Source organism: Lithobates pipiens, unplaced genomic scaffold (genome assembly GCF_037356315.1).
Source record: "Lithobates pipiens isolate NorthernLeopardFrog02 unplaced genomic scaffold, aLitPip1_a1.2 Scaffold_8, whole genome shotgun sequence".
Classification (NCBI taxonomy): domain Eukaryota; kingdom Metazoa; phylum Chordata; class Amphibia; order Anura; family Ranidae; genus Lithobates; species Lithobates pipiens.
Genome location: NW_027507903.1, coordinates 217,221,071 through 217,233,185, shown reverse-complemented (window position 1 = coordinate 217,233,185; position 12,115 = coordinate 217,221,071). Strand labels below are relative to the sequence as shown.

Here is a 12,115-nt window from a genome sequence, read left to right as displayed (position 1 = left end):
ATTTTAAAAAAATGTCCCTTTAAGAGCTATGAGCGGAAATGACGTTTTGATGTCACTCCTACCCTGCAATGGTATGGAGACAGGTGGGGGCCATCTTCCCCTCACTTGTCTCTATGCCACTGACTTGAGAGGATCCGATCGCCTCTGCTGCTGCCGACAGATCTGGTAAGCAGTGGAGGGAACCGGAGTGTGGTGGGAGGGGGGCCCTCACCCGCCGCAGATAAAAGTAATCTTGTGGCAAATCCGTTGCAGAGACTACTATTATCGGAAAGCCGATCACCGGCCGAAGAAGATGATACTGGGGTTATGGCAGCTAGCTGCTGCCATAACAACAATATTCCTCTTCAAAGTTTGGACATACATTGGTGTGCGGTGGTCCGTAAGTGGTTAATGGAACCCCTGCATGTCTGCTGATATTACTGGTCCTAAAACATAGGAGGATAGTATCATGCAGGACAATAGAGACTATAGAGTTCCTAGTCAGCACCACTCTCAGCCTAATTTCTGATGTACAAGAAATAGCGAACATTTTTAAAAATAATAGCATTAGGTAATTATAGTAGCAAATATATCCAGACTAAAGAGTGCAGGTTTTCTTTAGCAATGAACAATATAAACAGTCTTAGCATGGGTTAGTGAAACAAATAGTTTTTTATTTTCCCCAAAAAATGACAAAATTCGAGGGACCTCAGCAACAGTTTGCCAGTGGGGAAGGAGGAAAACTGAGGGTGGTTATTGGTAGACTGTATAAGTATAATGGGTTTAAAATGTCTCATAAGGGTTACAAAAGCCCTTCATATTCATTAAGTTTGTAGCAGAAGTGCACTTTTTTTTATAGGTTTGCACATTAGTCACATTTAAGGCTTTCAGATCCAAGATGAGAGATATACCCCATTTTTGTTTGGTAACTGTGAAAAGGTTGGAGTAAAAACCCTGAAACCTTTGTGCCACTAGAACTATGGCAATAAACCCTTGATTCAAAAGTTCTGCAAGAGCAGCATGGTGGTCTTATAATATGTGCAGAGACACATGTAAGTTGGATAACATGAAGTGGGGATGGGGCACAGAGCAGAACTCTATCTGTCCCTTACCCAGGCCCCCTTTATGCTTTCTGACCAGGTATCTGCAAAGGCCAACATAAGTCCCTCCACCTTGGCAAGTGGGTGCATTTTTTTTTAATGCTGAAGAGGTTTAAAAGTTTTAGGAGATTTAGAGTTCTAGGGCCAGCAGTTGAATTGGGCCCCTGCATGTGATCTTGGAGCTTGAAGCCTGAGGGAAACAACAACTCCTTTTAGCCTCAGCAGGTGGAGAAGCTCCAAAGAGATGTTTGCTCTCAAAAGGCATGTGTATCAGACACTTCCTACGTTGCTGTTCTACAGACTGTCAAAATATTATTATTTTTTATTGAGGATTAACACAAACTTTACAATGTATGCCCCAAAGAGGGTAAACCTGTGCTCCGACATGGAGAGGAGTATTGTTGTTAGTCACAAACATATAAGTACAGTAAAATGTCACCAAATTCAAACGTTAACAGATTATATTCCTCATGGGTGATATACTTTACAAAGAAAGAAAAATAATAGTATAACAAACAGGGTTACTTGCAGTGGGACAATCCACCAGGAAAATGAAACAGGAAGGAAACAATGGGTTGAGTGCACAGAGAAAGGTCTAGGTCTCTCTGTTGGAGAGATATGTGAGGCCTTGCTCTGTAATTTTGCCATATTAATCATCTATCGTGAAGTTGATCTTGGGAGCCTTTGTTGTATGCCATTGACAGACTGACATTTTAACTAGAGTTCTCACATATGCACTGATAGGAGACTCAGTTGGGAAATAACATGAGTGATATCCATTTATCTGTCTACACAATAGTTTAGGGCTATAGGCAGGAGTTTTAAGAACTCTACAATTAAAGCATCAGTCTGAATAGAAGCTGGATCCTTTGATATGAGTCCAGTCCATTTCCCTAAGGTTTGACAGTCTTGGGGCTTCTCGGGGATCTGAGACAAGCAGCAGAACTAGTAGAAGCTAAAGGTTGCTATTCCATTTTTAAGGTGGTATTTGCCTCATCAATAAGTTCCATTATGGTTCATTTAAGCCTGGGAGCTACAGCAGCTGTCTTAAAAAAAATCCAGCAAGGATTTGTAGAATTCTTCATCAGATGGAGTCTTTGCAGCAGAAGGCTCTGCAGAAGGTCACTACAGCTGCAAGTATGTGAGACAATGATACTATAGGGAAATGTATTGACGTTAGATTACAGTCTCTGCATGCAGAATTACCAGCTTGGCCCATTAACTCAAGCAAGGGACAACAATTGAGGCTGGAACCGTGCATTGTGAGCTGGAAAGTCCCAGTTCAGAGGGACACCTCCCCTTGTGATTTGGAATATACTTGTTGCTTTGCTGAACAAATACAACTTAATTGAGAGTACCAGTCAAAAACCTTGGGTATTCACAAACCTATCCTGAGAGCAGGAGGCTGGAGGTGACTAGTTCATTGTAGATGGCAGCAAGTAGAATTGTGTGTCTTTTGAAAATAGGCACAATGATATTAAGATGCTATTTTTCAATGAAAGATGGGAACAGGGAGAGAAGTACAACTAGTGATGCTGCACCTAATTGCTCAGCATATTAACACTTTCCATGGAGACAAACTGAAAATTGGTGTGATGATTGTGCCCAAAGGTTCTAATTAATTTAGTAGCTTCTGCTTCTTGGATCACATGGTCTACTTACAGTGGGGAAAATAATTATTTGATCCTCTGCAAATTTTGTAAGTTTGCCCACTTACAAATAAATGAGAGGTCTATAATTTTTATCATAGGTAAATCTTCAGCCCCTGAAGATTTTACCCCCTTCCTGACCAGAGCATTATTTATAATTTGGCACTGCATCACTTTAACTGACAATTGTGCGGTCATACAATGCTGTACCCAAATACATTGTGTCCTTTTTTCCCCACACATAGAGCTTTCCTTTGGTGGTATTTGATCACATCTGCGGTTTTTATTTTCTGCACTATAAACAAAAGAGTGTCAATTCTGGTAAATATATATATATATATATATATATATATATATATATATATATATATATATATATATATATTACCTTTTGCGATAATAAATATCCCCCATTTTTTTTTCTTTTTATAATTTCTTCATAAGTTTAGACTAATATATATGCTTCTGCATATTATTGGTAAAAAAATAAAAAATAAAAAAATCGCAATAAGCACTGATTGATTAGTTTGCGCAAAAGTTATAGCGTCTACAAACTTTGGAAAAGATTTATGGCATTCTATTGGTGTTTATTTTTTATTTTATTTTTTTTTTACTAGTAATGGCAGTGATCTGTGATTTTCATCGGTATTGTGACAATGCAAAGGATAGATCAGAGACTTCTGACACATTTTTGGGACCACTGACATTTATAGAACAATCAGTGCTATAAATATGCACTGATTACTGTATAAATGTCACTGGCTGGAAAGGGGTTAACACTAGGGGGCGATCAAGGGGTTAACTGTGTGTTCCCTCACTGTGTTCTAACTGTATGGGAATGGGACTAAGTAGGAGCGATGACAAATTGCTGTCCCTAATTTGTGGGAACACAAGATCTGTCTTCTCTCCTCTGACAGCACAGGGATTTGTGTGTTTACACACACAAATCCCCACGCTGACTCTCGTGCACACGATCGTGCCCGCTGGCCACACACATTGGGTCCCCTGCTGTGCAGCAGACGTGCATGGGTGCCTCTGGCGGCGCTTAAGCGCCATCTGGTGGCTTTTCTGGGAAAGCCGTATATATACAAGATTTGCCCAGGAGAGCCATTTTGCCACAGTATATCTGCGTGAATCGGTAAAAGATAGAGACAGAATATAAACCAAAAATCTAGAAAAAAAAACACACAATGCAAATGTTATAAATTGATTTGCAGTTCAGTGAGTAAAAAAAATTTGATCCCCAAAGAAAACATAACTTAGTACTTGGTGGAAAAACCCTTGTTGGCAAGCACAGAGGTAAGACATTTCTTGTAGTTAGTGACCAGGTTTGCCCACATCTCAGGAGGGATTTTACATTTTTAGCTTACATTTATGAAAAAATATAATTTATTTGCAAAATTGTATTACAGAAAAAGAAAAATGCTTTTTTTTTCAAAATGTTTGGTCTTTTTTGTTTATTTAGCAAAAAATAAAAAAACAGCAACCCAGTTGTGATTACATATCACCAAAAGACAGCTCTATTTGTGTGAAAAATATGATAAAAATTTCAAATGCGTGCAGTGTTGCGTGACCTCATAATTGTCATTCAAAGTGTGACAGCACAGAAAGCCAAAAATTGGCCTGGGCAGGAAGGGGATGAAAGTGCCCTGTATTGAAGTGGTTAATGTAATTCTAGAAAGCAAAAAAAAAGTATACACTAAAGTTTGTTTGTTTTTTGAATGCACTTTAGAAGACTTTTTAGGATATTAGAAATATATAGATACATTTATGTTATCTATTCTTTCATCAACGTCAGCTTTAAGGCCATATGAGAAGAGTGTCTCCCATTCCAGTCTATAACAATTGCATTATGAAATGACAGAATGTATACAGACAAAGAGGAAGCTCTGGAGATTTTTCCCTGGTCATGGGGTGCAGGGAATTCAGTAATTTAGGATTAATTATCCTAGTCACAGCATGACCTTGAGATAATGGCTTATTACTGGAAAAAAATGTTTTCCCCACAAATGTTAATAATATAATGCCTAATAAATGAAATAACACATAACTAAATATAACTCTCTGATTGTTTCTTGTGTTTTTTATTTAAATTTTTTTTTATATCTATCTATTTAGTGTGGAAACCAAGTGTTTGGTTAAAAAGAGCTCAGAAAGAGTTTGCCTAAAGAAAATTTAATAACACCCTTTTCATTTATTAAAATATTTAAATCACTATTTATATGCATTCAGATTCCTAACAATCAACGTTTTATTTTCCGTATATTTTTTTACTTATGATGTTGATTTTTCTAAACTACCTGGAAATTTAGGGACAGATATACCACAAAATCATGTTGCATTTGTGAAAGCTCTACATCTAATTTCATTTAGTGATTAGAAAATATAGTACAGTGGCATTCAAACAGCAAAACGTTCACACTGAATTTCCTCCCCCACAAAGTATTGTTAGCTCAGAGAATGCATTGTCTCTTTCTGCGTTTGAGAAAAGCCAGCTACAGGAGGTTTATGCTATGAGTCACACATCAACCCAAATAAAATGCCTATAAAAAGGTCAGCAACTCCACACAAATTGCCGCTGTTAGAAACATGAAAGTGCAAGGTCAGTTATAATATGCCTGCATGTATTTATATACAGACAGAGGAACGATTGTGGAGCCTAATATACCTGTATATATTTGCAATATTTTCTGTTTCGATAAGTAATTGTTATTTTATCTTTATTCTCAGATCTCTATGCTACAAACTCTACCACTAATCCGATATGGGAATTTAATGCTTCTAAGTAAGCCGCTTCATCAATGGCCACCTCCGGAATCTATATGAACACAGTGGCTTTTTAATGTACATCAAGACCAGAGTGACCTTCAATCTAACAGTATGTGGGGATCTTCTAAAAAATGACACAACTTTTTTTCCTTGAAAAGGAATACTACACATTTGTCCGGTTAAATACAAGCAAAGTTCTCATGAAGTGACCATTTTGCTATCAATATATCAGAGAACGATAATCTGCTGATTCAGCACAACAAGACCATTATTAGGAACTGAAGAAAAGAAAATGAGAGAAATAAAACTTAGACTAAACCTACTACTTGGACTAATTTTTGCTGCAGCTGCGTACTCTACTACTAAAAAAATTGATTGTCCACAACTGTGCACATGTGAAGTTCGACCATGGTTCACACCAAAATCCATTTACATTGAAGCTCTTACAGTGGATTGTAATGCATTAAATCTTAACAGCATCCCAGAGAGGTTACCTGCAAATACACAGATTTTACTTTTACAAGCAAACAACATTGAGGAAATTAAGGATGCAGATTATTTTCCAGTAAATCTTACAGGGCTGGATTTATCCCAGAACAATCTGTCCTCCATGGTCAATATCAATTTTACAAATGCCCATAAGATACTTTCTGTGTACCTTGAAGAAAATAAATTAGTAGAGCTGACCGAGGATTGTTTTTCTGGACTGCAAAATTTACAAGAGCTCTACATTAACCATAATCTAATATACACAATTTCACCAAATGCATTTGTTGGGGTGGGCAACTTACTCAGACTACACCTTAATTCAAATAAATTGCAGGTGGTTAAGAGACAATGGTTTGAAGCTATGCCCCGTCTAGAAATCCTCATGATTGGTGAAAATCCAATAGTCAAAATGGAAGATATGAACTTTAAGCCTCTTATCAATCTGCGCAGCCTGGTCTTAGCAGGAATAAATCTCACTGAAATTCCTGATAATGTTTTCACAGGTCTTGAAAATTTGGAAAGCATTTCTTTTTATGACAACAGATTTGTTAATGTCCCCTCAATTGCTCTTCAGAAGGTTTTGAACCTTAAATTTTTGGATCTGAATAAAAATCCCATTATGAGGATACAAAGAGGAGATTTTAGCAATATGTTACACTTGAAGGAGCTAGGCATCAATAACATGCCTGATCTAGTTTCAATAGACAGTCTTGCCATTGAAAACTTGCCTGAACTCAGAAAAATAGAAGCAACCAATAATCCTAAATTAGCATACATTCACCCCAATGCTTTCTATAGACTTCCTAAGCTGGAAACCCTTATGCTTAACAGCAATTCCCTTAGTGCCCTTTATCAGAGTACTATAGAAGCATTGCCTAACCTTAAGGAAATAAGCATACACAGCAACCCTATCAGATGCGACTGCGTAAACCGCTGGATAAATATGAATAAAACCAATATACGATTTATGGAAACTGATTCCTTATTCTGTGTTGACCCTCCTGAATTTCATGGACAAAACGTCAGGTATATACATTTTAGGGAAATGATGGAAATATGTTTACCATTAATTGCTCCTCAAAGCTTTCCATCAGATTTGGATATGAAGACTAGTAGTTCAGTTTCATTACACTGCAGAGCAACAGCAGAACCCGAGCCAGAAATTTACTGGATTACACCTTCAGGCTCCAAACTCCAACCAAACATTGTTTCTGGGCAATTTTATGTTAATTCTGAAGGTACCTTGGAAATTAATAATATAAGCATCCTAGAAGCTGGACTATATACATGTGTAGCTAAAAATCTAGTTGGTGCGGATTTAAAAGCAATTATTATCACAGTGGATGGTTCCTTGCCAGAAGAGGTCAATGAATCTATCAATATTGATATTAAGGAAGTTCAGACCAGTTCTATCATGGTGTCTTGGAAATCAGCATCAAGGATTTTTAAATCCAGTGTACAGTGGACTGCCTTCATGAATGCACAATCCACCAAAATTGCTCAGAACGTTCGGTTGCCATCAGATATAAAACAATACAATTTAACACGTCTCAGTCCACTCACAGAGTACACCATTTGCATTGATGTACCCACTATCTATGAACAAATTGAAAAGCAGTGTATAAATATCACTACTAAAGGACCAGACACCATGTCTAAACACAATAAAACCTTCAATTCTTCTGCAATGATTATCATTTTGGGAGGACTTTTTGGAATCATTAGTGTTTCATACTTTTTCAACTCTATATCTTTATATTTGAGAGGCAACACTGATCAAAAATATTCCAGGAATCTTGTACAGACACCTACATTTGCTTATAATGACCTATATCCTCCTTTGTTGAGTCTTTGGAATGTTGGCAAGGAAAGCACATCTCTTGAGGTCAAATCTACAGTTATACAAGTACCAAGTCTGATCCCATAAAAAAAAAACACTGATTTGGGAGCTTAACCTATGGAATACAAACAAGCACAAGGTTTTAGCTGTGCTATTGAACAAGAGAAAATACTGTTTTCTAGAAGTGAAAAAAAGAAATAACTATGTCACTGCTGCCTAAAAAGTATCCCTGGTAAATGGCTTACTATTTATTTTAAGCCAAACAAGCAAACGCTTCATTGAGACAAAAATATATATCTATAAATAAAGCTGAGAACTATGACTTTTTTGTTAAATACACAATAAAAATATAGCTTATGTTTTATGTATTTGTTTTCTACATTATACTGTAGTCGAACTGAGCAATACCTCCTTCTGTGATGTATTACACATTTTAGCCAAGAGTTTTGACAAGTGACAAAATAAAATAGAATTGGCACGTGGTGTAATGAAAATGGAATTTCTGTAGTGTAGTAGATAGAGACAGTAAATATGTAAATCTTTTTTATGGAAAAAAAAACATTTTTTGATTAATAAAACTTACTTGTACCAAGGATGTTTTGTTATGTTATAAGGACATGTGCTAAAAATACAATGGATATAAAAAAAAGAAAATCATGCTGAAAAGCCATAAGCATTTGTGCACTGTACACATTATCCCTGGATTTATAAAATACCACAAAACTATAATCTTGTACAAAGTATGCATAAAGCATTGAGAAAAACCTCTAAGCTAGTACTTAGTACTTTCAATAAAACTAGAGTGTTTTATTGAAAATTCACTGTCGGACTTTGGGCTCAGTGGTAAAACTCTTTACAAAGGATTTCTGTGTAATGTGACTGTATTTATATAAAACATGAGTGTGTTCCCTAATGAATTAACATTGCATTATTATAATGTTAACCAGAAAGTTACCTTTACGACATATACATTACTGGTTTGTGCTTTCAGATTTATATGGTAAAATTAGCTATATATAGTGGGTGTCATTTAGGTCCACTCATTGCCTTTGGCTAACAGTTACTTAAGATGGAATCATATTGGATAAATTACCAAATTATCAAATGCCAATCAAAGCATACTCTGATCAAATTTCAGCCAGTCCGTGGTGAATCAGCCAAAGTTTGATCCGTGTGTGGCTGTCCCGTTATGCTGAAAAATGTCTGTCAATCAGTGACTGCAGCCCTTCCAACTGTCAGAATATAATGTCCTGGCAGGAAGGGGTTCCTCCATCCACCTTATTTGTTTGGATGGAGGAATCTATTTAGAAGTTAGATGTTAATTACATCTTTTACACCATGTTACATCTGCATTTAGGGTGTAACATGGTGCAAATGCCTCACCACCCCAACTCCACCCTCCCTGACAGCATTCGGGGGTTCTTCTCTCCTAAAGCCACTGTGACTTTTGAAATCAGCACAGTTGTTTGGGGCTTCACCCACATGGCCACTTCATTCAGACAGACATTGATACAGAGATCTGTGAATGAACTACAAGTGCTATCTACTGCCGTGGCTTGTAGTTATCAATGAAACATGAATGCAGTGATCACAAATCACTGCAAACACTCAAATGACAATACTCAGTAAGGGCAGGGAGCTGGAGGAAGAGATTGCAGAAGACTGGCATTGTACCCACATTCCAATGATCACAGGTACAATGCCTTGAAGGCTCCCATTAAAAAAAAAAAGCTAATTTTTTTTCTGCAAAAAAGTGCACTATTTATTTAAAGGTGTACCTAGCCTTTAAACTTACAGTAGGTATATAAACCTGTATAACAAAAAGCAAAAACAGAATTGTTAACTATGTATATTGGATTAGATTACACTATCAGGGCTAAAGGAGCTGAGAATCTTCACTAAAAGAGTTGTGTGAATATTTACTACAATTACCCAATCATGTGAAAAGAAAATTCATGTTTACTATGAATAACCAATCATGTGCAGATGGAACAAGTAAATAGAATTTTTCATGATTGGAAAATTGAAAAAGTTAAAAAATCTCAACTCCTTTAGTAAATCAGCCCTAGTACATTTTCCTTCAATTTTCATGAACCAGTACATTTACATTTCAGATGTGTTATTTTTTTCAAGTTTGATTCCATACTAGGTTAAATTAAAGGATCAGTTTAGCTTTGGGAGTATGTTACACATTCCATTAGTTTTTAGGGTGGAAAATGTAACATATTCCCATGCCTGCAGCTCTCCACCCAACCCCCCCTCCCTGTGACAGTGGGCTGGGAATATTATCCCCGCACCCGCTGTCACAATTAAAAAACAAACAGCTGTGCAGGGCTCCGCTCACACAGTCTTGTTATTCATTCACAGAGTCCTGTGAATGAATAGACTACAAGTACCAACTCCTGTGCAGATGACAGCTTGTCATTCGAGGACACTGGTGAGCATCCTCATAGTTCTTGGAATCTCCCTGGACTGAAGTAACTGACTGCCTGTATCGAAGATACACACAGACCGCTACACTGACAGTCTGCAGGATCCCAACATTGCACCAGTGACCTGCTGATTGTTGGTGTAATGCTTTACAGGCTCCTAAGAAAAAAAAATAGTAAATGCAAAAAATGTGCATTTATTATTTAAAAAAAAGATGAACTTGACCTTTAAACCTACAATTTCAGTATGCACAGTAGTTCCCGGTAAACAGGAAGCTTTCTTTAATATATATAATCCAGGTATGATTTAAAAGCAAGGTATAAAAAAAAAAAAAAAATGTTGCTGTAAGTTAAATCTGTCCTTATTTACCTTATAAAGACAACAACAAAAAAAGTGTCACACTTTTTATTGACACAAAACATTTTATTTATGTGGTTATACATTCAAATTTTGTATACCAGGGCAATAAGTATAAATGGAAAAAAAATGGGGAGCGCTTTTGTCATGAATGTGGCAGATGTGCAGATTATAGAACTTATGCATAGATTGTCAGGAGATATGAGAAAATACTACAGGGTGTAACTCGTACGGATGAGTGGAATGATTTCAAATTTTGTTGAAATTATCTTCATATTCCACCATGCAGACTGCTCAAGCAAAATTTGCATGACAAAATAAATACATAAAATGCTAATTAGACATGGTGATCATTGGCTATATTGATAAACAGATCACGAACAGTTACAACTATGTTTCTATCTAAGAGTACTTGAAGTGCACCTAGAAATTAATTACTTTCTTAAAGACAGCACCCAATTAAGGGGAAAATATATTAAAAAAAAAAAAAGTTATTCTTTTCCTTCACTTTTTCTGTAGCTAGCTAACAAGGGGCCATTTCTTGGCAAGCAAACAGATCCAGCAGAACTTCTCTAAACCTTATTTAAATCCCATTGTACAAAAGGAAATGATTGGATGTCTTTTAAAAGTGAGAGGAATTGTAATCTTTGAGATGTGTCATTGTAAGAGATATCTGCAATGAAAGATTTACTCTAACTTCTTGTTCTGGCAACAACTGTAAAATGCTTGATTTTCCCATCACTTTCAGTGTCAATGACAAGGACAAGCAGACAACAGTAACCCTTTCCATATAGCAACATAGCTACATCTTAGAATTTGAGTAATTAGACTATTCATACGAACATTCGTTATATATTTAACTACATATAAACAGCACAAATTGAAATTTAAAGGTGCTGTTAATACAGTCTGAAATTCATAATCCATCATTGCATAAAAGATTATATTGTTCATGTTCCTCATCTGAATACTATTTAGTAGTTTTGACATTAACATTTATAATTAACAGCAAATAGTTATATATTTTTCAGGTTACACTTTAGAACTTAGTGAGGTGAAATCAAATAAATTCAGATTATATTTATGCTCCCCTAATTTATTATCCAAATATAATTAAAACAAAAATTCATAAAAACCCACACTACAAAACTGCTAGCATACATTTATTTTTTTATTTTTTATTTTTTTTTTGTTTTAAATGTTTATGTTAGCTGTACTGGTATAAATAAAAGTTCGATTTTCACAGAGTCTGAACTGCTAATTAAAAGCAGCTATGTAGAGTGATGATAATAGCAGAATATTTCTACATGCTACATTTTACCCCTATGGAGAACATTTTTAAAATTAGATATTGAGTTAACAGTAAGAATTAACAACATCCATTTATCTTCACAAGGAACCAGGCTACATCATGAACGCTAATGCCTTCTTTCCATTATTGCCCATTCATAATAGTTATACCTCTTTTCTACTTAACTAAGCTAGAATTGCCTGCGACCTAG

General features: G+C 36.0%; 2 protein-coding genes across 2 annotated transcripts in view; one reads left to right on the top strand and one right to left on the bottom strand.

The window, feature by feature from the left end:
• Positions 1-8,419, top strand: part of LRRN3 (leucine rich repeat neuronal 3) — an 89,074-nt gene extending 80,655 nt beyond the window's left edge. The window contains exon 2 of the mRNA XM_077470573.1: positions 5,459-8,419. Within this exon, the coding sequence (XP_077326699.1) occupies positions 5,790-7,913 (2,124 nt within the window). The 5' untranslated portion in view covers positions 5,459-5,789 and the 3' untranslated portion in view covers positions 7,914-8,419. The remainder of the gene's footprint in view (positions 1-5,458) is intronic.
• IMMP2L (inner mitochondrial membrane peptidase subunit 2) overlaps positions 1-12,115 on the bottom strand; it is a 1,432,488-nt gene that overhangs the window by 930,313 nt on the left and 490,060 nt on the right. The window lies entirely within an intron of this gene.